At 44.2% G+C, this 27,682-nt stretch overlaps 1 protein-coding gene across 1 annotated transcript; it reads left to right on the top strand.

Moving 5' to 3' along the window:
• The first annotated feature begins 1,523 nt into the window (after positions 1-1,523).
• MATN3 (matrilin 3) lies at positions 1,524-18,056 on the top strand. Its single transcript, XM_077311415.1, has 7 exons — positions 1,524-1,895; positions 6,047-6,616; positions 9,612-9,734; positions 9,854-9,976; positions 10,953-11,087; positions 14,243-14,356; positions 16,770-18,056. Exons 1-7 carry the CDS (start codon positions 1,682-1,684, stop codon positions 16,811-16,813), a joined length of 1,323 nt encoding a protein of 440 aa, XP_077167530.1. The 5' UTR covers positions 1,524-1,681; the 3' UTR covers positions 16,814-18,056.
• The last annotated feature ends 9,626 nt before the right edge of the window (positions 18,057-27,682 follow it).

Raw genomic sequence — 27,682 nt, 5'->3', positions numbered from 1 at the left:
CTGGTTTACCTATTTCCCATTGGCCAATCAATTTTGGCCATCTTGAGCTGAATTTTTAGATGCGTGGCCCATGTCTACAAAGATGCTTAACTGAAACAAGGCTGGGAAATCTCTCAGTCCCAACTGCCCAGTTTCCTATGAGTTCTAATTTAATTCTGATGGTTATAAATGAGAGGCTATGTAGACAGGACTGATCTTGATGGACCAATGGTCTGATTAAGTGCAAGACAGCGTCATGTGTTCAAATATTTGTTCTCTGTGCAATAATCTTAGCTCCAGCTGTTTTCACTATAGCAAGCTAACTGGTATCTTTTTTGCACCTCAGTGCAATCCCCAGCTGATGCTCCAACTTCGCAACACCTCTTCCTCAAAAGGGCTTTTCCTTCTGGGAATTTTTTCTTGCATTCGGATCCAACCCTCCTTGTGTACCACACTCCCTTTGAAAAGGTTGTGTGGCCATATCAGCATGTACTTTGTCAGCAACACAACTTCCTTTTTTGTGTGTGCATGTTCAGTAGTGTTATAACATCATTAGGTAAAGGTAAAGGTATCCCCTGTGCAAGCACCGAGTCATTGGGGTGACGCCCTCTAGCGTTTTCATGGCAGACTCAATACGGGGTGGTTTGCCAGTGCCTTCCCCAGTCATGACCGTTTACCCCCCAGCAAGCAAGCTGGGTACTCATTTTACCGACCTCGGAAGGATGGAAGGCTGAGTCAACCTTGAGCCGGCTGCTGGGATTGAACTCCCAGCCTCATGGGCAAAGCTTTCAGACGGCTGCCTTACCACTCTGCGCCACAAGAGGCTCTTATAACATCATTACATTGTTTAAAAAGGGGGGAGGTGGATATATCATGGGGAACACCATGGCAGCCGCCATTTCAAAGGTCTCCTGCTCCTTATTTGCCAATTATGAAAATGGCTGGTGACTGGTGAACTGGACGAAAGAGAAGAGTTGGTTTTTATACCCCACTTTTCACTGCCCAAAGGAATCTCAAAGTAGCTTACAACCACCTTCCCTTCCTCTCCCCACAACAGACACCCTGAGAGGGAGGTGAGGCTGAGAGAGCTCTGACAGGACTGCTTGGTGAGAACAACACTATCAGAACTGTGATTGGCCCAAGGTCACCCAGCTGGCTACATGTGGATGAGCGGGGAATCCAACCCGGCTTGCCAGATTAGAAGCCACTGCTCTTAACCACTGCACCATGCTGGCTTAGCCACAACACTACAATTCAATAATTATGAAGAATGCTAAATGTGTCCTTATGTACTTCAGTGACAGAACTTCCTTTTAAAAATATTTAGTGGTGTTATAAAAGTTGGCTACCTGAGGTCCCCACAATTCTTTTCTGTCCTGACTGGCTCCCAACACTTGATAATTAAAATCCAAGTCATCTGGTTATTGATGAAAGTGTATTTGAACAATGTGCTAATTCTGTTATTTCCTTTAGGCGTGAGCCTGTCTTTCAGCTTACACCAGCTGGGAGGGCTGCTCAATGAATGCGTTCAAAGGAGTGTTTGCTGTCTGAGGAAGGTAGTGACCACTTTTTTCCCACCCCTCCCACCCTAGCTCCTTGGCCAGGAACTTAAAGCCTGCTGTTTCAAGGGGAAAGGTGGGGGGGAAACCCAGAGACGACTGAAAAAGGTGGTTCATTTGATGCTCAAACCAAGGAAGACAAAATGTTCCCGCTGGTCAGGACCCTCGGCTGCTGCCTTTGCATGCTACTCCCTGTGGCCTGTGGGGCTCAAGGCACTGTCGCTAGCTTCCGAGTCCAAAGAAGCGTGGACTCTGATCCACAGCAGGTCAGAACTTTCAGCAGAACAGCTGCACTGCTGGCCGAGGAGCCCTACGGCCGAGGAACCAGCAGTTACTCTTCAGCCGTCTCCCCTACAGGTAATTATACTTTGGCAGCTATGGCAGGAGGTGAGCAAGAAAGCTAGCCTTTAAGGAAGAGATGGGGAGGTGGCCTTGTTTAGCAAAGGTACATGGTGGCTTGGACCTGCTTTTCATCTCTCGCCCCTTCCTTATTTTATACCCTGCATATTTCCATCTTGCTTCCCCATTACTGTGTTTTTCAAAGTTTACCTTTTTCTCCGAAGAACTTTGATTCGCTAATCCCAATTTATTTATTTATTTATTTATTTATTTCCTTGTACCCCGCCTTCCACTCCAATCAGCGATTCAAAGTGGCTTATGTTGTTCCTCTCTTTTCTTCTCACAATGCCCTTGTGAGGTAGGGGAGAGAGAGAGAGAGAGAGTCAAACTTTACCTTGTTCAGCCCCCCCCCTCCTTGCAGCACATATTCTTCCACAATGTAGTTGACCTAGCAGGGTTGTTGAGAAAGAAAAAAGTTTGAGTCCAGTGGCACCTTGAAGACCAACTGAGTTTTTTTTTTTTTTAGCAAGGTATAAGCTTTCATGTAGAATCATAGAGTAGGAAGGGACCTCTAGGGTCATCTAACCCAGCCTGCAGAATGCAGAAAATTCACAATTACCTGCCCACCACAGGAACCCCAAGTCCATGCCCAGATGATGCCCTTCCTGCTCACCCATCTTCCTAAGTTCACAGAACCAGCATTTTTGTCCGATGGCTATCTAGCCTCTCCTTAAAAACTTCTAAAGAAGGAGAACCCACTACCTCCTGAGGAAGCCTGTTCCACTGAGGAACTGCTCTGACTGTCAGGAACTTCTTCCGGATGTTTAGCCAAAAATTCTTTGAATTCATTTCAACCCATTGATTTTGGTCTGACCCTCTGGGGAAACAGAAAACAAATCTACTTCATCCTCTATGACAGCCCTTCAAGTATTTGAAAATGGCGGTCATATCACCTCTTAGTCGTCTTCTCTCCAGGCTAAACAGACCAAACTCCCTCAACCTTTCTTCACACGGTCTCCAAACCCCTCACCATTTGTATTGCTCTCCTTTGGACGAGCTCCAGTTTCATTCTTCAATTCTAGTGCCTGAAACTGAACACAGTACTCTAAATGAGGTCAAACCAGAGCAGAGTCAAACCTCTTTATACCATCACCTCACACGATCAGGATACTACACATTTCGATACAGCTCAAATAAATTGTGTGTAGAAGAAGAAGAAGAAGAAGAGTTGGTTCTTATATGCCGCTTTTCCCTACCCGAAGGAGGCTCAAAGCGGCTTACAGTCGCCTTCCCATTCCTCTCCCCACAACAGACACCCTGTGAGGTGGGTGAGGCTGAGAGAGCCCTGATATCACTGCCCGGTCAGAACAATTTTATCAGTGCCGTGGCGAGCCCAAGGTCACCCAGCTGGCTGCATGTGGGAGAGTGCAGAATCGAACCTGGCATGCCAGATTAGAAGTCCGCACTCCTAACCACTACACCAAACTGGCTCTCACGTATGCACGAGGGTAAGCAGTAATTTAGCATACAACACAATGGAGATGTTTAACCGATTCAAGGACCAAACAGGAGCAACAAGCTTAGTTTATAAGGTTGCCATTTGTTTGGGTTTAATTCTGGAGGGAAACAGTGAAGGAAATAAATATGTCAAAATTGGAGATTAATGGGCAGATGTATCCTTGATTCTGGAATGCTGAGAGTAATTAACTGAGACCCTGCTCACTCTTTGAATAAATCTTTGTGGGTTTTAAAGGTGCCATTGGGCTCAAATTTTGTTGAGACACTGCCTGTAAGAATGAGTGAGAAGTCAGCTTTCAAGTGCTTTATGTTCTTCTTAAGCAATATTTATAAGCTCCACTCATAAAGTCAATGGAAGGAGTTATAGGAGATACAGCTCTGAATGGGCCACTTCCAGATCAGTGCTGGCAATGAGTATATGTGTGAAATAGCTGAAGCAACTGAAAAGTCCATCAAAGAGATCACTGGCAGTAGCAGTAGGTCAATATAGATCTGCAAGGATCTCTCTTATGCTTTTCATCATGAAAGCATCTAAAAACCCACAACTTTAAATAACCAGTACCATTATACTAGATCTGCTAATATGCCTAAACTGAATTATTTTAACAAAAAAGATTGAGATGTCTCATATATACTTACCAGCAACATGTTCCTTCTAGAACCAGTTTGGTGGGTGTAGGGGTTAGGAGTGCGGACTTCTAATCTGGCATGCCGAGTTCGATTCTGCGCTCCCCCACATGCAACCAGCTTGGTGACCTTGGGCTCTCCACAGCACTGATAAAGCTGTTCTGACCAAGCAGTAATCTCAGGGCTCTCTCAGCCTCACCCACCTCACAGGGTGTCTGTTGTGGGGAGAGGAAAGGGAAGGTGAATGTAAGCCGCTTTGAGACTCCTGGTAGAGAAAAGCAGCATATAAGAACCAACTTCTTCTTCTTCTGTCTCCTCCTCTTCCTCCTCTTCTTCTTCCTCCTCCTCCTCTTCTTCCTCCTCTTCTGCTTCTGCTTCTGCTTCCTCTTCTTCTAGAACCTATGTGGGCTGCTATCAGGGCTCTAGAAAGCTTCTGTGTATATTTATGTCTTACTGTGATACCTTATGGGTGCCCGCTTTTAATAGAAGCCTCACAACAAACCAGTGCTGCAGGATTTTGCAGACATGTCAACTGTCAGTAATTGTTAGGTTGTATAGTTTCAATTATCTATATGGGCTTTCTTCTACTGACTCTCTGCTGATCTCTTGTTCTCAAGTTTGACAGAGTTTGATCCTTTAATTATAACCTTTAATTATAAACAGCTGTTGCCCCCCAATATAAAGTATATATATTATTCTGGTTTCTGATGGAGCATTGTTATTCTACTTGATGATGGCACCCTCTACAAATACACACATACCTGGTATGATATTTTGGATCTTTCTCAGTGTCCACATTGATACCATCATCAGGTTCTATTCCAGAAAGATAACTCGTGCTTTGCAGTTTGCAGCCTCAGCAAGACATGTTCCTAGATTCTAGGGTTGCCAAGTCCAGGTTCAGGGATACCTGGAGATTTGAGGGGGGATCCAGGGACAGTGGGGTTTAGGCAGGGGAGGGACCTTGGCAGGGTAAATTTACCATGCAGGCCAACCTTCCAAAGCATCCATTTTCTCTGGGAGAAGATGAATGAATGAATGAATGAATGGATGGATGAATGAATGAATGAATGAATGAATGAATGAATGAATGAATGAATGAATGAATGAATGAATGAATGAATGAGCAAGCCATTGACTGGAGATCAGTTGTAACTCTGGTAGAACTCCAGTCCCCACCTGGAGGTACTTGATAAAGTTGGCCACATGGTCAAATGGAAATTAATAAACAATCCTGTGTGACACAAAAATAATTTAGTTCTTAAGACTGTTTTTCGCAAAATACTTGAAAAAATAACTTTGTAAACTGCGTATTTTCAAATTGTCATCATCAAGATGAAGTTATTTTTTCAAGCATTTTGCAAAGAACAGTTGTTCTGTTTGAAGAAAATACTCAAGAAAATACATCCAATTACTAAGTCCAGAAGCTCTTTGTCATCAGTTCCACATAATGTATTTCTAGAAAAGCCTTGGAGGAGGAGTTGGTCTCATGGCTTAAGTGCCACTCAGCACTTAACACCCACTCAGGGTGGCTGTCCCGCCCCTGAGTGCCTCCTCCTCCAACCAGCTTGCTTGTCTGTCTAGTGGCTAGCCAATCACCTTCCATCCTCCATCCCTGACCACCTCCTCCTCCTTCCACTTCCCTTCAAGCCTCAAAGGCTGCAGATCCCTGCCGCATGAGAGCTGCCCCTGCCAGTAAGTTCCCTAACAGCTGCCTGCAGCCTTTCCAGGTCCTGGGGGGAGGGGGACGCCGTCCGCAGAATTCTTCCACCCCACCCCTCCAATCTACCACCGGTTGTATTCTGAAATGCAACGGGCTTTGCCCCTAGTTACTTTAATAAATAATACTTTTTTTGCCTCACATGGGATGGTTTGTTATTCCCTACCTGGAGGCTGGCAATTCCGCTAGATCCCATGACACACACAGCCCAGAGAAAACTCCAGGAATTGCAATTTTCAGGAGCAGTTTTTAAAAACCTGACCTCAGTAACGACACAATCCTGTGCTCCTTTTTCCCCTCGCAGACGATGTTTGCAGGAGCAGGCCCCTGGATCTTGTGTTTATCATCGACAGCTCCCGCAGCGTCCGACCAGAGGAGTTTGAAAAAGTGAAAACCTTTCTGGCTAAACTGATCGACACCTTGGATGTGGGAGAGGGAGCCACGCGGGTTGCCGTTGTGAACTATGCCAGCACGGTCAAGGTGGAATTCAATCTCCAGACGTATTTTGACAAAGCTTCCATGAAGCAAGCCGTGTCCCATATCAGCCCCTTGACAGCGGGCACTATGACTGGTCTGGCAATTCAGACAGCCATGGAGGACGCTTTCACGGAAGCATCAGGCGCTAGGCCCTTGTCCCGCAATATCCCCAGGGTGGCAATCATTGTGACCGACGGTCGGCCTCAGGATCAAGTCCAGGAGGTGGCGTCCAGGGCTAGAGCTTCTGGGATTGAGATCTATGCCGTTGGGGTTGACCGAGCAGACATGCAGTCCCTGCGGCTGATGGCTAGTGAGCCAGTAGACGACCACGTTTCTTATGTGGAGACTTACGGTGTGATTGAAAAGCTGGCTTCGAAATTCAGAGAGACTTTCTGTGGTAAGGTGATTGTTTCATCGTTCGCTCTGCTGCTGTCAGAAGCAATGTTCAGCTCACTGGTTGACCTTTTAAGCAGAGGTTACACCCTCCTAAGGCCACACAATAGAAAGTTTATTGAAGGTGTCTCAGAAGATTTGTGGTGGATTAAACCACAGATATATGTTTTGTGACTAGGGTTGCCAGTTCTGGGTGGGGAAATAGTTGGAGACTTTGGGGGTGAAGCTGGGAGGGGGTGGGATTTGGAGCAGCAAGGGACTTAGTGGAGTGAAATGTTATGGAGTCCAACCTCCAAAGCAGCCATTTTCTCCAGGGGAGGGGGGAGGAGGAAGAGGAGAAAGAAGAAGTAGGAGAAGATTTGGTTCTTATATGCCACTTTTCTCCACCCAAAAGAGTCTCAAAGTAGCTTACAATCACCTTTCCCTTTCCTCTCCCCACAACTGACACCCTATGAGGGAGATGAAGCTGAGAGAGCCCTGATATTACTGCTCGGTCAGAACAGCTTTATCAGTGCCCTGGCGAGCCCAAGGTCATCCAGATGGCTGCATGTGGGGGAGGAGCGGGGAATCAAACCTGGTTTGCCAGATTAGAAGTCAGCACTCCTAACCACTACACCAAACCGATCTCTGTCACCAGGAAATGAGCTGTAAAACCAGGGGATTAGCTTCCTTATTTTACAGAAAGTACAGCAAGGCTCACAATTGTGCAACTTCCCACTTATAGAGGAAGTTGCCCACCCCTGTTGGCCCAGCTGAGCCCTAACTGCAAAGCTAAGCAGCCCTGGTTACTACTGGGATGGGACACCACTAAAGGTCTGAGGCTGTCATACAGAGAGCCAGCTTGGTGTAGTGGTTAAGAGAGGCAGCCATTAATCCGGAAAACTGGGTTTGATTCCCCACTCCTCCATGTACATCCAACAGGTGACCGGAGGCCAGTCACATAGAGCTCTCTCAGACTCACCTGCCTCACAGGGTGTCTGTCGTGAGGAGGGGAAAGGAAGGTGATTGTCAGCCCCTTTGAGACTCCCTCTCTTCTCCAATGGCCAACAGCCTCTGCTTGCCTCTGGCCTTGAAAACCCTGTGGGGTTGTCTGAGTTGGCTACAACTTAATAGTACTTTCCACAACCAAATGATGCACAAAAATGCCCACAATCTATTTATGTGAGATACCATGACAATGAGAGCTAAAGATTAATTTTTCCCCTTCCTTTCCTAGGAAAGAGATTTAGAAGTTATAGAATTTGGGAATCTTAAATGTAAATTCTACACAATATGGGGTCACTATTATTTCCTGTGTTGTTTTTCGTCATTGTTACTAGCAGCTCAAGCCATACAATTTGAGCTCTGCTAAATCTAGTTAGAGCCTCTTGTGGCGCAGAGTGGTAAGGCAGCCACCTGAAAGCTCTGCCCTTGAGGCTGGGAGTTCAATCCCAGCAGCCTGCTCAAGGTTGACTCAGCCTTCCATCCTTCCGAGGTCGGTGAAATGAGTACCCAGCTTGCTGGGGGGTAAATGGTAATGACTGGGGAAAGCACTGGCAAACCACCCCGTATTGCGTCTGCCATGAAAACCCTGGAGGGCGTCACCCCAAGGGTCAGACATGACTTGGTGCTGGCACAGGGGATACCTTTACCTTTAAATCTGGTTATTCAAATATTCACGGGTTGAATATTCAATGTGAATTCAAATGTGGCCTCATTTTCCCCACAAAGGCCTTGTGTTAAAATAACATTTTTCATCGAAACTTACCACCTGAAGGAGAAATCTTGAAAACCGACCTTCTGTCTGGGGTGGTGAGTTTTGGTGTGCGATATGCTTCTCACATGGAAGTACTTCCAGACAAGGACTGAACTGCATGAACACCTAATGTGGCCTAATTCTGTAATGTACCACCTCAGCCAATCAATCTTTTAAATAGGTGCTCCATCTTAAGAGCATGGAATAATAATATTTTTAAAGTTTTACACAGGGCCATTGCAAGGAAGTTGGCTACCTCCTTTCTGCCTGGGCAGTAGCCAATTCAGATAAAAGGGACGTTTTGTAGTGTCTACACAAAAAGAGGAAAAAAAACATATCCCAAGGCTACTAACAACATTAACAAAACTAATACAGGATAAAGTAAAAAGTCTCTTCTTATTATGTAGGTTTATTGTAGCATCCAAGCAGAGCAATTGGATTACTAGCATCCCAAAGGCCGGGGTATATTCTTAACATTTTGAGATTAAATAGAGGTATTGAAGTACCGATTTTCACACAAGTGTAAAGAATAACCACTGAGGAAAATTCCCTTTGAAAGCAGGAGATATCTGGAACCCGTTCTGGTTGGATGCTACAATAAACCTACATAACGAGAAGAGACTTTTTACTTTATCTTGTATTAGTTTTGTTAATGTTGTTAGTAGCCTTGGGATAGGTTTTTTTCTCTTTCCCCCCCCCTCTCTTTTTGGGCAGTTGCCATAGCTGGACGTGTAGAGTTTAAAACTGTGTGGCGATTTCATCCCCAAGGAGGTAAGTACTCTCATGCTGATTAACAGCACCTGCAAGTGAGTTAGGCTTAAAAAAAAGGAAAAGCAGTGCTTACACCGGATGCCTATTAGGATGGTATTTAAAAAAGGAACCCTACTGGCATTTTCAGCGGAGTCAGCCTGTTATGTTTATGGAAGGATGCAACGGACTCAAGGTCGTCTCCACGAGATCCAAGAATGCAGCTGGCCAGTGTGTTTGTTCTATTTGAAATTAGTAAGTTTTAATTGCAACAGAGAAGCTTTCTTTTCCTGTTTGTTTGTTTTTTGTTTGTTTGTTTGTTTGTTCGTTTGTTTTGGTGCCCGACTGAATGTAAAGAGTTTTTCTTTATCCACCGTAACATTGTAAGCCGGTGCTTGAGACTTAATTACAGGAGCATGGGACAGCTCCTGTAAAAGGTGGGATGAACCCCTTTCCTAAAGGTCCCCTGTCAACATAGCCGCATGAAGCCCGATTACTCTCGTATCTTCTCCTCTAGCCGTGGATGCCTGTGCACTTGGAACACACAACTGTGAGCAAATATGTGTGACCAGCGACGGGTCCTGGCGCTGTGACTGTCATGAAGGGTACACCCTGAACCCAGATAAGAGGACTTGCTCAAGTAAGGAAGTGGCCAGTCGGCACGTTTGGTGAAGGGAAGGTTTTGCGGGATGAGGTAAAATATTTTGGAGGTGAAGAGAGGGAGACAGGGTTGACGTGATTCTTCAACTTCTCTCTCAGCCAGGGAGGCCTGTGCCTCTGGAAGTCACAATTGTGAGCAAATCTGCGTGAGTACTGAGGACTCCTGGCGCTGTGACTGCTATGAAGGGTACTCCCTGAACCCCGATATGAGAACCTGTTCAAGTAAGTGTTGATGTAATCTGGGAGTTTATGTTGTGAAAATTAGCAGAGTTATTATATAAATCAGGAGACCAGACAAGGCAGTTATACTGTATATAAAAAGACAATTTTTAGCTAACAGGATAGGGGAAACTGGAAGGTAAGGCAATAAAAACACATGGCTTCCTTAACTCATTCAGGAGTTCTACACCTTAGCTGATACATGGTGAAGGTTCAAGATGGATCCACTTTCTCTCTGCCTAAAGCAGATCGCAAACAAAGGGAGGAAGGAGAATCCTTCTCTTCCTGCTAAAGTTGCGGAAGTGTCCTTGTAATTCAGGTGCAATTGAGTCAGTTGCCCACACTATATTGTACTGTGACGTTTATAGGGATGCCAGAAGCTGTTTAATTTTCCCCTTGTTATTTAGGCTCTCTGGACTTACAGATGATCATATAATTAACATCTTGCTTGCAGATAAAGATAATTTTATTTCTTACACAGTGGCGAAGTTTTGCTATATTGCTAGCAGAGTGCGGAAATCCTTGGTTACTGTTGATGCTGAGGATCCGTCTGTCAAATGCTGTAATAATGTTTGTGGCTTTGTTTATATTCTGATGCTGAGTGTTCTGGCTGTTAAAATGCTGTAACAATGCTTGTGGTTTTATTCATACTTTGATGCTGGTCATTGACCATAAATAAATAATCAATCAATGTGTCCGGACCTTAATGAAAAATGGAATTCTGGTGGCACTGAGAGATGCAGAAGCACCTGATGTTGTATTAAGGCTGCCAGCCACTGGTACTGTTTGTAAGAAGAAATGAAGAGGAGAGGGTGGGAACAGAGGCAGTGGGGGAGTTGGGAGCAGCAGGAGGGAAGGGAGGGGTTAATGAAGTCCCAGCAGCAGAGGAACTGGTGGAGTGAGGCTGGGGAGGGGAGGGCATTTGGGAATATTAGCATGTCTCCACATGTTTTCAGTATAATGTGATTCTCTTTCACAGTCCGGTCTTCCACAGAGGATGTCTGTGCAACCGGAACGCACGACTGCCAACAAATCTGTGTTCCCAGTGGCCAGTCTTACTATTGCGAGTGCTATGAAGGATACTCCCTGAATGCTGATAAGAAAACGTGCTCAAGTAAGAACCTGGCTTAGTAAAAGTGTTTAGGAATTAAATGGGCCCCAGGGACTTTTTAAAAGGCTAATTTACTCGCTCAGTGCCATGAGGAAGAATACAAAAGACATTGCTAGCACACGGAACATTAGAACATAAGAAAAGCCCTGCCATATGAGACCAAGGTCTAGTCTGCACAAAATGGTTAATGTGCTTTCAATGCATTTTAGAAGTAGATCTTCCTGTTCTGCACAGAAGAAGAAGAAGAAGAAGAAGTAGAGTTGGTTCTTATATGCCGCTTTTCTCTACCCAAAGGAGTCTCAAAGAGGCTTACAGTCGCCTTCCCTTTCCTCTCCCCACAACAGACACCCTGTGAGGTGGGTGAGGCTGAGAGAGCGCTGATATCACTGCTCGGTCAGAACAGCTTTATCAGTGCCGTGGTGAGCCCAAGGTCACCCAGCTGGCTGCATGTGGGGGAACGCAGAATCGAACCTGGCTTGCCAGATTAGAAGTCCGCACTCCTAACCACTACACCAAACTGGCTCTCCAGCTGCCAAAGCACATTGAAAGTGCATTATCCTATGTGTGCGGAATGGGCCCAAGTGGTCCACCACATCCAGCATCTTGCTTCAATATATAAATATAATTAAATAAATAAATAAATAAATATGGTGACCAATCATAGATGCCACAGCCTTTCACTGCTGTTGCCGCCTGTCCCCTTCACTGGTAATGAGAGGCTTACTTCCACTGAACGTGGTCTGGTTGGCTAGCAGCCATCGGTATATCTGTCTTCCAATACATGAAGTTGCCTTCAGATCCTTGGTCTATCAAGATCAATACTACCTAATGTGACGGGCAGTGGCTTTGTAGGGCTTCATGCAGGGGTCATTCGTATTGCCTGCTACCTAATCACTTTTTAAGATGCCAGGAACTGAACCTGAGACCTGGGCCCATTCTGCACACATAGGATAATGCACTTTCAATGTGCTTTGGCAGCTGGATTTTCCTGTGCGGAACAGGAAAATCTACTTCTAAAGTGGATTGAAAGAGCATTATCTATTGTGTGCAGACTGGGCCCTGCGTGCAAAGCAAGTGCTCGACCACTGATCCATGGCCCAACCCCAATGGCTGAGCTTTGAGGAACAGGCAGGAAATGATATAGCAGAAGTCGGAAGTGACTCGGATGAGCCAAGAGAAGGGGGAAGGCATGGCTGCAAAGGGTGTGACTAAAGGGTATCATTTGTCAGCTGAAAACCTTCACTCTGCTTGCTTGTGAAATATTCACAGAAAACTTTAGTGGAAATAAGAAACTCAACTTGCTGTCATCTAACTGTGAAACGGCAATACTCCATACTCTTCTCTCTTCTCCCCCCCAGTGGAATATCCGTCTTTCATGTACTACTTCTAGTAAAATTATTCCTCAGAGGGTACCCAAATGAATCATTAAGGCAATTTGTTTCTACATTAACATAAAGGAGATTCAATTTCTGCTCTGCTATAAATGGAGAAAACCTTGATGCTTCTGGACTATTGATAGACACGGAAGTTTGCATTTCATAGCTGTTGGGTTGCAAGCAATTGTCGCTGAATAAATCACATATGCGGGTTGTAGGAGAGCAAGACAGCCCCACAGAGCTATAAATGTTGGTATGTATCAGGGTTTGGTAACTCTGGCAAATGTGCCAACAACATCACAGCAGCCCTTGTACCCAGGGTTAGATCCCTGCTCAAGTGACCAAGGGACTGGCAACAATGCTGGGGCCAGTGGGTGGGAGTGCCCCTGATTGTTGCCCAACCTCACACAGCCACCAGCTGAGTTCCAGGCATGTCCCTGAAATGCTGGTTGTGCCACTGGAAGACCCTCCTCGTGGAAGGACCAAAAAAAACGGTTACCTCTTGCTGGTATGGTTGCCACCTCTGGACTGGGAAATACCTGGAGTCTTTGTGGGTAGAGCTGGGAGTGGGGGGGATTTTGGGGTGGGGAGGGTCCTCAGTGGACTATAATGCTATGGAGCTCACCCTCCAAAGCAGCCATTTTCTCCAGGGGGACTGATTTGCTGGAGATTTGCTATGATTCCAGGGGGTCCCTGGTACCATCTGAAGGCTGGCCCCCCTAAATGCTGGAATAGGTTTTAAGAACATACAAAGATCCTTGCCGGATCAGAGAAGAGGTCCCTCTAGTCCAGCATCCCGTCTCACACAGTGGCTACCCAGTTCTTCTGGAGGTCTAAAAAACGGGGCATGGAGGCCAAGGTCTTCCACTAATGTTGCCTCCTAGAACTAGAGTTGCCAACCTCCTCATACCCACTGGAAGGGGATGGAGGTGTTGGGTTGCCAGACCCAGGCTGAGAAGCTATTGGAGATTTGGGGATTGAGTCTGGAGATATCAGGGACTTCAGTGGGGTACCATGTCATCCAGCATCCATTTTCTTTGGGGAGTCTGTACTCTGGAGGCTAGCATCCCTAACTAGGATCCCACCTGGAGGCTAGCATCCCTAACTAGGGATGGTATTCAGAGTTTGACTTGCTCTGAATGTAGAAGTTCCTTTTAATCACCATATGTTCCACTGATCTGTCTAATTCCCTTTAAAAGCTGTCTATTCCTGTGGCCATCAGTACACCCTCTGACAGCGAATTCCACATTATAATAACTCACTGTGTAAAGATGTGTTTCCTTTCGTCCATCCTGAATCTACTGCCCATCTGCTTCATTGGAGGAATATTGTTCATGGCAGCCATCCCCAGTGTGGTTCCTGGTGCTGCCACAGTACTTCTCAATGTACTGGCAGGCAACTGCTCAATAACATTCGAGAACAGGAAACTCGGCCTGCTGTCTGACAGTGGAGTGACCAGCAAAGGGCTGAGATCATCCTGAGTATACTTGTTATAGCTGCGAACCTTGGGCTTGGCTATATATAAACACAGACTTCCTTATGTGTCTGTGGACACAGACAGAACAAACCTTCCCCTCTATTTGAAAATCAAAACAAGCGCTGCTTTTCCATGCTCAAGGCAGATTAAAACACAGTGACATGAAATTCTCTTTCAATTAAGAATCGGTATGTTATATACTCCATTTTGTTAATTAGTAATTGTTTTCTAGCTTAATATCAAAATGAGGACATCACTTTCCAAATTCTAATATGACTACTATCTGTGATTTGTTTTCTCCTCAGGAATATCGAGAAGCAGTCTTTCTTCTGAGGTAACAGAAGAAGCCTGTAAATGTGAAGCTTTTGTTAAATTTCATACGCTGGCCACTTCATATTTTGAGACAATATCGACAAAACATATCCTTTCTTTGGTTCTTTTTTTTAAATTGTGAGAGTCTTGCTTTATCAGATATTTCCTGGACTAACCTAGATGTAGGAAATCAGCGGAGTAAATCCCTCACAGATGTAGGAGTCCCTATTTTCTTTTCAAAGTTTTTGAGGCATTGAGTTCAGAATGTGCCTTATCAAAAGGAGAAAAAAACCACTTGTATTGAAATCAAGTGTTTGCCTAAAGGGGATGGATTTCAGTTACAATTTTAATTTAGCTACCAGATTGAGTTGTCAGGCATGGCTGGACAACCATCAGAAGACTGGAGGGAACGCATCAGAGATAGTGTGACAACATTTCTGGGAAAACCAAGACGGGATGTCATACCTCTCTAGGAGTCACTGGAAACTCTGTGGTAAAACCATTAAGTTTCTGATGAATGCTAAAAACATGAATTAGATGCTGCTATCTAGGCACATATGCTAAAAATTGAAGATCTTCCATGTAGGAAGCCATCATGGAGATGGTGAATATCAGTAAGGACAAGGTTTATGTGGGAGAAGTTCAATGCATTCTCTGTTGCTCCTGTTTACTGCTGACGGTGCACAATCTCATCTGTCTTTTGATATTTTTATTTTACTCCACCACCACCACCCTCATTTCCTTACAGCAGCATCTAATTCATGTTCTAATATACAGAACTGTAGTTTTTAGGGTACAATAGCTTTGACAAAGAGCCTCTTGTGGCGCAGAGTGGTAAGGCAGCCGTCTGAAAGCTTTGCCCATGAGGCTGGGAGTTCAATCCCAGCAGCCGGCTCAAGGTTGACTCAGCCTTCCATCCTTCCGAGGTCGGTAAAATGAGTACCCAGCTTGCTGGGGGGTAAACGGTAATGACTGGGGAAGGCACTGGCAAACCACCCCGTATTGAGTCTGCCATGAAAACGCTGGAGGGCGTCACCCCAAGGGTCAGACATGACTCGGTGCTTGCACAGGGGATACCTTTACCTTTACCTTTTTAGCTTTGACAGCCCATCAATGTTGGCAAGAGATTCCAGGCCTCTGCCTCTTGTTTCCTGCCACAGTTTGAGATAAATGTTTTTTTTTTAAAGGTGGTTGTGTCAGTCCTCTCTAGAGCGCACCAGAAACTCTATGGTTTCCAGTGACTCCTAGAGAGGCCTGATATCACTTCTACCTCTGCCTTTCCTTCAGTCTTCTGGCAACCCAGTTTGGTAGCTGGATTATTATTATTTATTTTTTATTTATACTTCGATTTCTTACCCGACACTCTCAAATGGCTCGTGGCGGGTTACAACAGTCTGCGTAAAATCCCCAATAAAACTCCCCTTAAAACCCCAGACATAAAACACAAATCAAAAAAGACAAGATAAGATACTGCGGGGGGAAAAAACAAATTCTATAACAATACAATTCCATTCCCCCAATACACTCTCATAGAGGGAGGAGGGAAGAGGGGGCAGATGGAACCCGTGGCCATCATACACATAGCTCTATCCTGAAAAGGGGGTCATACAGATCTTCCTTAGTGTGCTGGCCTCAACCATAGACCTGGTGGAAGAGCTCCATTCTGCAGGCCCTGCTGAATGCCGGAAGCTCCCGCAGGGCTCGCAACTTCTCCAGGATACATAACAAACTGGCTTAGAATGTAAAACAAGCAAATTCATAGTTTATTATTCATAGGCTCTCAGACAGGATAAATCAATAATTGAATTGCATGAGAAAAAAGAACAGCCAGCCCTTTAGAAAAAGGTGAACATTAAATAATACTTTAAAATATCTAATTGAAATTCAAATAGCCAGAAATTTAATTAGGCAGTAGCATAGATTTTTTAGTAAAGCCAAGATATATTTGGCCATTGCCAGAGACATGTGATTTTCATTTCCAGGCAGGAAATGAAGTGGCAGTTTTCCAAGCAGTTGGGGACAGTTACAGGAAGGGGCATTATCAACGAAGCAACCGGTATAGAATTTGCATGTGAAGATAATAAAATGTGTCAGGCTTTCCAACGCCTCAAAAATGTTTTGACCTTGTAAAGGTAAAGGTAAAGGTATCCCCTGTGCAAGCACCGAGTCATGTCTGACCCTTGGGGTGACGCCCTCTAGCGTTTTCATGGCAGACTCAATACGGGGTGGTTTGCCAGTGCCTTCCCCAGTCATGACCGTTTACCCCCCAGCAAGCTGGGTACTCATTTTACCGACCTCGGAAGGATGGAAGGCTGAGTCAACCTTGAGCCGGCTGCTGGGATCGAACTCCCAACCTCATGAGCAAAGCTTTCAGGCTGCTGCCTTACCACTCTGCGCCACAAGAGGCTCTTTTTTGACCTTGTAGTTGCGCGTATACTAAAACCAGAAGAACACAGAGAAGAATATAACCTGTCAAGGGAATGTGGTGAAATCTGTGACACATCCTTAACTGTTGACCACTAGACAATCTCTTTGCTCAACTGGAAGCCTACCCGCTAGTCTAGTCAAGCTGCTGATCCCGCTTCAGTTCCAAGCAATGTTCTGCTGTCATGCTTTGCAAGATTTCCTTTCAGCAAGCTATCAGAGGAGTGGTTTGGGTCATTATTCCGAAATAAAGTGCAAGGCGACAAATCTGATTGGTGAGGCCAATTGTGTTGGGGCGTGTCCTGCCTGGCTGAAGAACCAGCATGCTGTATATACATAAATTGCCGCTTTCATTGGGGGGGGGGGGTTATCCTGTCCTGGGCCTATTCTGCACACAATAGATAATGCACTTTCAATGCACTTTAGAAGTAGATTTTCCTGTTCTGCACAGGAAAATCCAGCTGCCAAAGCACATTGAAAGTGCTTTATCTTATGTGTGCGGAATGGGCCCTGGACAGCAAGAGGGTCCTGCAGTTAAAGGGGATGTCACGGGCTATGTGAAACTTCCCCTATGAAACCAGATCAAAACTAAGTCCTCTCTCTAGCTCTAAAGAAAGATGCTGGGTGAGAAGGAACAATACTAAACTATATTTTTCTCGGGTCCTTGGGTGTTTCCACAAGAGTCGCAGCTCAGGCTGTCCCTTTGAGCATCCCCACAGCAGCCCCCTCAACTCTCTCTCAAGGCCTCTCCTTTTATCCATTTGCTGCTCCACCCTCCTGAGGGCTTAAAGGTCATAATCAGCTGTCTTCCCTCTTCCAGCTGGAGAGGGCATGGTGTCCTTTGGTGTCTCGGACCCAGCCTGTTCTTCTCCAGGAGACTTGAGCTTTTCCCTTCCTCAGCTACAGCCCAGTTATCTGTCTGCCTCCCTCCATCTCTTATAGACAGCTCTTTCTGGTATGGTACCTCTTGATGTTGCCTTCTACGTCTGACTCTCTGTCAAGTCTTATATGGGTAGTTATAAATTTAAATTATGCCTTCCTTCCGTCATGGAATTTGAGATGATACTCAAGAAGTCTCCCAGTTAGGAATGTACCGGCATGCTTTGCTTCAGCAAAGGTTCTGCATCATGTGCCCTCATATTGTAGCTTGACCCTATCCATGTGTTATAATACTGCAGATTTGTATGTTTAAAACAAACTTATTTAACAGACTAGACTGAATGAGTTCATAGGGAAAAACAAAATCTCGTATTGGATAAATTGCGTGCTGCAGAATGTAAAGCGATGTGAACTTTCTGTATGACATTTTCCCTCCATGACACATGTTAATGCAAGTTGACCTCGTGCAACTTTTTGTATTAATAAAGATGCGCATAACAAGAACCCTTTCCCCCATGCTTAGTTTTTAAAAAATATTCTCCTAATAGTGCACAGCAGTTTGTGTGCTTCCAACGCACCACCGGCAGCTCAGATGAAGGGCTTTTGGACCCTTTTCTCCAAAAACCTTCAAGACAAAGCTACTGTGACTGCCAGATGGTGGGACTTGATTCAGTATCCCCCGTTCTCTTTTTCTGTGCAAGATATGAAGCAGAAAGAGGTAAATTCCTGAGAAAATGGATCCTGAAATACTCATCCTTTTTTGATTCTGTGATATCTAGATCAGGGGTAGTCAAACTGTGGCCCTCCAGATGTCCATGAACTACAATTCTGATGAGCCCCTGCCAGCGAATGCTGGCAGGGGCTTCTGGGAATTGTGGTCCATGGACATCTGGAGGGCCGCAGTTTGACTACCCCTGATCTAGATTATTTATGAGCAGCTTATGCCAAAGTTCTGATGTTTTACTGTTTTTTAAAAATTCTTGCTTTCAGATGTATGTTTTATGGGCTATTAAATCTTAATAAAATGAAAGCACTGTGCGTGGTTCTGCTCACCTACATTTTCTCCAAATAGCCCTGTGAGATAGTTGGTGTGTTTATTTACTGTTTTCCTGCCTAAAGTGGAACCCTAAAATGATGAAAATACTACTATTAATAATGTTTAATTTCTATACCACCTCTCCCCAGTAGGGGTGGCCAAACTGTGGCTCTCCAGAAGTCAACGGACTACAATTCCCATGATCCCCCACCAAGCACCATGCTGCTAGTAGGGGCTGATGGGAATTGTAGTCCATTGACAACTGGAGAGCCATAGTTTGGCCATTCTGCCATGTGGGCTCGGGGCAGTTCACAACAATAAAACACATTCCATAAAATCAATTACAATTTTAAAAATGAACTAAGACAAAAGAAAAACTTGGGTCTGATTTCATATCAAACGGTTCAGCTTATTCAAGGGCACAAGCCACAACCTAAGAACCAAGGCCCACAACTCCCTTTGCCTCATGGCTTCAATCCAACCCAAGTTTATAGCTTCAGAAAGGAAAAGCAGGAAAAGCACAGCTTAGTTGGCAGAAATGATGCTCCTTCCACTATCCCCTTCTGGCTCAGACAGTCCTCTGTCCATGTCCAAGTTTATACTTTTCTGTATGTATGGCTGACCTTCGGGACCGGTGGTCTTGGAGCAGTTTGTCCCTGACGTGAGTCGACAGGAGCTGCTCAGACGAGTAGCAGAAGTGGAGAGGATCTGATCCATGGTTACCCAGCTTCATGGCTAATGGTCAGACAAGTCTACATGACATTTCAGAGTCCACCACAGGGATGTGCTGCCCACTATAAGGCTGGGAGTTCCTCCTTTCCAAAAGATAAAAGTAGGGGTCCCATCCTGCGTGGCCAGGAAGCAGCCAGGCGAGCATTGCCCTCACCTTTGTTCTTGCTCAGGGTCCTGTCAGGTGTCTCTTTGCACACTTTCATGCCTTCTCAGCTGCTGGCCCAACCAGCTCCTTCAGAAGCACCACAGGGCTCTCAGCTCAGAAGAGGAGCGGATGGTCATTTGCCTGCTTGCTCCACTGCCACCCGCGAAGCTGACAATGGATTTGTGTCACGATGTGTCAAAACGAGCTCCTAGGTATACACCTGTTTTTGCAATCTTCTTCAGTGACACTGTTTCAATATTTTTTCTATTATTTTCCTTTTTCACTGCTGTACCTATACAAATGTTGCCTGAATAAGGCAAAAATACTTTCTAAGTCACATTTCTGCTGATTCACAGTCTCATATCTTTCTCTCTCTCTCTTGTTGGCTTTAGACTTTTTCCTTTTGGCGTTTGCAGCTGAAGGGTCTTCTTTTTTGCACTACCACCAGCAGCAGAGGTGGAAATAGTGTTACCCAGCCTTTTTGGCTTTTAAAAAAGGCACATGGTAGGAAAACAGCATCACATTCACACCACTCTGTTGGGTTTTGTAGGTATCTACTGAAATGGCAACTCCAGTCCAAACAAAATGTATAGGAATTGTCCAGGCTATTTCAAATCATTAATGGATCTGAGATAAGATGTTTTGTCTGTATTCCAAAACCCCTTGTTAGAAGAAGTAGTTTTTAAATATATCCTGCTTTTCACTATCTGAAGTAGTAAAGCAATAGTAAAGTAGTAGTAAAGCAATAGTAAACTGCTAGTAAGGTAGTAGTGGTCATAGAAAAGAATTAGTGCAGTAATAGCAAAGCAGTAGTGAAATAATAGAGGTGGTAGTAAAGTAGTGGTAAAGTGATAGAGAAGTAGTAGTGGTGGTAATAGTAGTAGTAGTCATAAAATGAAGCTGTGTGGCTTTAGCAGAAAATTGGAAGAAAAAAGGAAATCACGAGGCACCATGATATAGTACTCTTCTCTTTGTTTATAAGTGAAAAGGTTATAACATAAAGTCTAAATGGTCAAACATAAAGGGTCAACCCAAACGGGATCCTAGGTTAAGTGACCCGATTTCTGTTTTATCTTCGTCAGTGGTTGCTCTTCCAATATACTGTCATAGTAGTAGTTGTGGTATCACATTGGCAAAATGCTCATAATCATATGGGGATTTCATAAAGGGGCACTTCATAAAGGGGCACTTTATAAAACCAGAAGCTTATTTATTAAGCATTTTAGAGAATTCTTTTTAAAAATGAGTTAGGAAAACATTTTGGATTTTGGAAAGCAACTTCCATTTTTGTAGCAACTGAGAGGTATCCAAAAAATTTTCCTAACTCATTTTTTAAAGAATTCTCTAAAATGTCTAATAAATAGTAAACTTTCAGTAAAGTAGCAGTAAAGTGATAGTAAAGTGATAGTGAAATAGTAGTAAAGCGATAGTAAAGTAGTAGTAAAGTAACCCTGAAGGGTGGAAATTCAGCGTAGAAGGGGAAAGAAATAAAGCAGTGGGGATCCACTCAGAAGGATTCAAAGCTCTGTGGATATTCAGATAGATGCATGGATGGATCTGCTACCTATGGACTGTCCACTCACATTTCTTTTGCGTTTTAATGAAACTTTAGCAAACAAGGGGGCTCAGCGCTAACAGCTGGGGTCCCAGACTTGTCAACAGTCTCTCAGAAAGCTGCCTGCCTCACCTGCTAAACTGATTTTAAAATTAAGAGTAGCTTCAAGAAGGAGTTGGTTCTTATATGCCACTTTTCCCTACCCGAAGGAGGCTCAAAGTGGCTTACAGTCGCCTTCCCTTTCCTCTCTTCAAAAGGAGAATTGTGATGTGGCCTAGCCATTCAAATAATTTTTTTTAAAAAAAACCACAAACACATTATGTGGGCCTAATGTAGGGCTGCCATTCTCCTAGTGGTGACTGGAGATCTCCCACCACCAGTTCCCCTGGAGAAAATGGCCGCTTTTGAAGGTATTACAGCCCACTGAAGTCCCGCTCCTCCTGAAGCCCCACCCTCCTCAGGCTCCACCCCCCCTCAGTTTTGTAGCAACTGAGAGGTATCCAAAAAAATTTCCTCTCATTTTTAAAGAATTCTCTAAAATGTCTAATAAATAGCTAATAAATAGTAAACTATTAGTAAAGTAGCAGTAAAGTGATAGTAAAGTGATAATGAAATAGTAGTAAAGCGATAGTAAAGTAGTAGTAAAGTAATAGTGAACTGTTAGTAAAGTAGTAAAGTATTAGTGCAGTAGTAAAGTAGCAAAACAATAGTAAACTATTATTAAAGTGGTAGCAAAACAATAGTAAACTGTTAGCAAAGATATGGTGAAGTATTAGTAAAGTAGTATCAAAGCGACAGCAAACTGTTAGTAAACTGTTAGTAGAGTAGTAGTAAAGTTATAGTAAACCGGCATTGAATTGGTAGCGAAGTGGTAGTAAAGCAATAGTAAGCTGTTAGTGAAGTAGTGGTGAAGTATTGGTGCAGTAATAGTGAAGTAGTAGTGAAATAATAGTGAAGTGGTAGTAAAGTAGTGGTAAAGTGGTAGAGAAGTAGTAGTGGTAGTAGTAGTAGTCATAAAATGAAGCTGTGTGGCTTTAACAGGAAATTGGAAGAAAAAAGGAAATCATGAGGCACAATGATATAATAGTCTTCTCTATGTTTATAATGAGCCTCTTGTGGCGCAGAGTGGTAAGGCAGCCGTCTGACAGCTTTGCCTATGAGGCTGGGAGTTCAATCCCAGCAGCCGGCTCAAGGTTGACTCAGCCTTCCATCCTTCCGAGGTCGGTAAAATGAGTACCCAGCTTGCTTGCTGGGGGGTAAACGGTAATGACTGGGGAAGGCACTGGCAAACCACCCCGTATTGAGTCTGCCAAGAAAACGCTAGAGGGCGTCACCCCAAGGGTCAGACATGACTCGGTGCTTGCACAGGGGATACCTTTACCTTTACCTTTATGTTTATAAGTGAAAAGGTTATAACATAAACTCTAAATGGTCAAACATAGAGTCAACCAAAACCGGATCCTAGGTTAAGTGATAATAAACTGTTAGTAAAGTAGTAGTAAATGATCAGTAAATTAGTAGTAAAATAGTGGCAAAGCAATAGTAAAATAGCAAAGCAATAGTAAAATGGTAGTAAAGCAGTAGTAAAGCAGTAGTATTAAAGCAGCAAAACAATACTAAACTATTAATAAAGTGGTAGCAAAGCAATAGTGAACTGTCAGTAAAGCATTGGTGAAGTATTAGTAAAGTAGTAGTAAAGTGTTACTAAAGTGATAGTAAACTGCTAGTAAAGTAGTAAAGTATTAGTGCAGTAATAGTGAACCAGTAGTGAAATAATAGTGAAGTGGTAGTAAAGTAGTGGTAAAGTGGTAGTTATGGTGGTAGTAGTATAGTCATAAAATGAAGCTGTGTGGCTTTAACAGGAAATTGGAAGAAAAAAGGAAATCACGAGGCACAATGATATAGTAGTCTTCTCTATGTTTATAAGTGAAATGGTTATAACATAAAGTCTAAATGGTCAAACATAAAGGGTCAGCCAAAACGGGATCCTAGGTTAAGTGACCTGCTTTCTGTTTTATCTTCGTCAGTGGTTGCTCTTCCAATATACTGTCATAGTAGTAGCTTATTTGTTTGTTTATTATATTTATATACCACCCTACCCGGAGGCTCAGGGCGGTTTACATAAGAACATTAGTACATGAAACAGTCTATAACATGTGAATGATCATACAATAATACTAATTGTTGTAACCATATCTTTAAACCGCCCGTGGCACCGCGGGCGCCACGGACGAAATAATCGGTTAAGGGGCCTTGAGGTGGGCTTTGTCTGTGATGAGGAAGGGTCCGGATTGGACCCTTCCTCACGACAGACAATCGGAGGGACCAATCGGCAGGCGCAAAGCGCCTGCTGATTGGTCCCTCCGATTACCAGCCCCAGCAATTGCGAGCCGCGCGCAGCGCGGCTTGCAGTTGCTCCCAGCCTGACGTGGCGAAAGGCGCGAAGCGCCTCTCGCCGCATCAGGCCACCGCCCGAGGGAGCCCCCGGCAGTTGCGCGAAGCGCGGCTGCCGGGGGTTCCCTGCCTGCGCCGGAAGGAGCCCGCCGCCGCCGCCGCCGCCCGCCGCCGAAAGGAGCCTGCCGCCGACCAGCCCGCCGCCGCCGCCGACAGTAAGTGCCTAGCGCCCGCTGCATTTACCTGCAGCAGGCTTGGTTACTAGTAACAATATAACAGTATAAACAATATAAACAATGCAACAGTACAACAGTGCAAACAGGTCCAGAGTATATTGGTGGAGTTCATCACAATTTTCCAGTGGTAAAAAACATCATATAGGAACAGCTGGGAGGGAGAGATGGGGATATTTCCCTTGTTCTTCAATTGTTAGCATGATAGGTAAAGGTAAAGGTATCCCCTGTGCAAGCACCGGGTCATGTCTGACCCTTGGGGTGACGCCCTCTAGCGTTTTCATGGCAGACTCAATATGGGGTGGTTTGCCAGTGCCTTCCCCAGTCATTACCGTTTCACCCCCCAGCAAGCTGGGTACTCATTTTACCGACCTCGGAAGGATGGAAGGCTGAGTTGACCTTGAGCCGGCTGCTGGGATTGAACTCCCAGCCTCATGGGCAAAGCTTTCAGACGGCTGCCTTACCACTCTGCGCCACAAGAGGCTCTTGTTAGCATGATAGGACTATAGATTTTGAAAAACTGAATTGGGTCTTATACCTGAAATTCATCATGTGCTCTATGGTGTTAGAATCAGTTGGTTTAGTATGCTTTCAAATAATTCCAAATGTGCTTAAGTACATGCATTGCATTAAGATGTTCATCAAAGTATCTAAGTAAGACCTCTGCTTGAATGTAAAAAGCTAGCTCTGAAATATGGTGACCATTAAACACGCTACTGCATTTTACTGTGGCTATCTACAGTTTTGAGCACAGTTATACTCATTCATCCCATGGGCTTAGAAAAGTATAACTCTGCTTAGGATGTGCACTCCGTGAGGGGGTATATAAATCAAATGAAGAAATACATAAATAAAATATTTTGTAACACATACTAGTATCTAGAACTAACAGTAGCAACCTTTGCTATTAATATGACTAAATACAGTTGTTTGTTGAAAACATGTCCCAAGTCTATAAATTAACTATCTGGCTATCATTTTTGAGAACTACTGAATCACTGAAATACAGTGATACCGGATGATGGTGTATGCCATGTATCAAAAAGACACCACTGATTTCACTATATATAAACAAAAAAGGCATTATATTTAGTATTAGAAATCAATGATCACAAACTATGGAGGAAGAAGAAGAGTTGGTTCTTACATGATGCTTTTCTCTACCCGAAAGAGTCTCAAAGCAGCTTCCAATTGCCTTCCCATTCCTCTCCCCACAACAGACACCCTGTGAGGTAGGTGAGCCTGAGCGAGCCCTGATGTTCCTACTAGTCAGTCAGAACAGCCCAAGGTCACCCAGCTGGTTGCACGTGGAGGAGGAATGGGGAATCAAACCCAGCTTGCCAGATTAGAAGTCTGCACTCCTAACCACTACACCAAGCTGGCTCTCTAGAAGTGTCTAGAAGTAAACCCAAGATCATGCTTTTATACACCCAAGCACAAAACCAACAGGAGTCACACATACACAATGAATGGACAAAACCAAATATTGCTGACATCTATCCAATACAATCAGAATAAGGTAAAGAGTTCATTCACAACTGTATGTGCAAGCAAATATCTATATATCTATAGATATAGATATGGGTATTAGTGCAGTAATAATAAAGCAGTAGTGAAATAATAGTGAAGTGGTAGTAAAGTAGTGGTAAAGTGGTAGAGAAGTAGTAGTGGTGGTAGTAGTAGTAGTAGTCATAAAATGAAGCTGTGTGGCTTTAACAGGAAATTGGAAGTAAAAAGGAAATCACGAGGCACAATGATATAGTAGTCTTCTCTATGTTTATAAGTGAAAAGGTTATAACATAAAGTCTAAATCAGAGGTAGTCAAACTGCGGCCCTCCAGATCTCCATGGACTACAATTCCCAGGAGCCCCCTGCCAGCGAATGCCTGACCTGGAAATGTTTAGGTTTAAAAATGATATTCTTACCCTCATGAATCGTCTGAAAATTCAAAGGAACTAGTTAATCTTGTTATCGCGTTACGATCTTTACCTCCAGGTAACCATTGTTGTGGGAAATGCACAGTGTGCAAATATATGTTAGAAGTAAATCATTTCCCCCATTTTTCAATAAACACACCTTAAAATGGCGGTGACTTTGTTTGACAGCAGGAGCCAGTGGAAGTGATGCTGGGGAGGGGGGGATTGCAAGGGTGGGGAAAATCTGCCAAAATGGCCTGGATTTTCCCAACCACATGGCCCAGGCCAGACATATGCCCCACTCTAGCCTGCAACAAAAAAGGGAACTATGATTTCCCTGCTTTCCCTTGTGCAGGGCAACTGAGCACGTGAGTCAAGCCAGGCCTGGAACCACCTTGGACTGCGCCTGATTCTGTCAGGAAGTGGGAATTAGGTCCGATCTGAAATGAGTGTTGTTCCCAGACAAATCCCTAGTGCAGAAGTGGTCACAGATATGATCTATATCAAAGGTCGTTAACGTTTTTGTTAATGAGAGCTGATTCTGAGGAATGAAGAGAAAAAATGAAAAGAAAATCCCCTTCCCAGCTAGGGGTGCCATTCTCAGAGATTCTGAAGAAAAATGACCAGAAGGCTTTCCTATATTTTCGCCCTATTTGGGCCTGCTACCATAACCTTTAGAAGAAGAGTTGGTTGTATACCATGCTTTTCACTAGCCAAAGAAATCTCAAAGCAGCTTACAATCACCTTTTCCTTCCTTTCCCCACAACAGGCAACCTGTGTGAGGCTGAGAGAGCTCTGACAGAACTGCTTTGGGAGAACAGCTATAACAGGACTGTGACTAGCCCAAGGTCACTGGCTGTACATGGTGGAATGGGGAATCAAACCCGGCTCTCCGGATTAACCACTATACCAAGCTGGCTCTTTTATTCATACAGCTTGTTGAACCTCGCTGTTCCCCTCACTTTTCAATAAATATTATTCTGTTCAGGTTTTGGACGGGGCATACACAAACAAGCAAAAAGAGGTACAAATGTAATGCCGCAGGGGTACCCGTTTCAATTGTTTAAGAAACAACAATGGTGACTGCCACAAGGAGAGGTTGACCGCTGACACCCTCATTTCCACAAATGCTTGAGAAACAAGATAATATTGCGTCATATGGACACTTCTATACTTCCAAACAACTCACTAAACTCTCAGCTCCCTCTTGATCTGGACCAGGATGTATGGATGCATCTCTGTTCATCTCTTAGAGGCACATAGGGAAGCCAGCTCTGGATTGGGAAATTCCTGGAGATATGTTGGGGTGGAGCCCTGAATGGGGGGGGATTTGGAGATGGGAGGAGAGGGGTTATAGCAGGTATGATGCTATAAAGCCGCCCCCCCCATGCCATCCCGTTTGTAGTCCGGTGGTAATTCCAGGAGATCTCCAGGCCTCGCCTGGCAACCTTAGAACCACAAGATATTGCTTGGTGGATTATTGCTGTCCTCTCCTAGCGAAAATCCACACCATTTTAAATTATGAAGAAACAAATATCTCCCTTCTCTTAATCTTGGGTGGAAGAAGCAGCTACCCTGACTGTATAGCTTGTTTATTACCCTTGCTGGCATCTGTACATCATCTATAAAAATGGCCGTAAATCTATCCGCTTCCTAGGAAGGTCAATACCTGAGACGAGGACTATTTGCATTCTTGAATCTTGAAAGACGTTTGTAGTCTCACTAGGTTAGATTTAACAGGCCCGTCTTTCATTGCTCTGTCATAAACACAGCTGAAGACTCAACATTTTTGTTTCACATGCATCCTGTAAAATTCCTGTCAGGGGTAACCTGCCAATTTTACTAAAAGTCTTTGAATTGCTCAGCGCTGCAACACAAGGTTTTGATTTTTTCCGGTTTTTGTTCAAATTCATCAGAATAACAAGATACAAACATTGCCTCATGTTCAAATATTCCTGAGGGAAGAAAAAAAAGAGAGCCTGTAACAGATTTCACATCAGTTTCTCATAATGTCCTTCTATGTTAATTATTATGGTCCCCTGGCTTTCTTTACGCGTATCAGATGGTGGCCTGTAGGCTGGAACTCCCCTCAGCAAAGTCAGAAACCTTTCAAATGCCA

The sequence above is a fragment of the Paroedura picta genome, chromosome 1, assembly GCF_049243985.1.
Source record: "Paroedura picta isolate Pp20150507F chromosome 1, Ppicta_v3.0, whole genome shotgun sequence".
Lineage (NCBI taxonomy): Eukaryota > Metazoa > Chordata > Lepidosauria > Squamata > Gekkonidae > Paroedura > Paroedura picta.
This window is presented reverse-complemented; position numbering and strand designations above follow the sequence as displayed.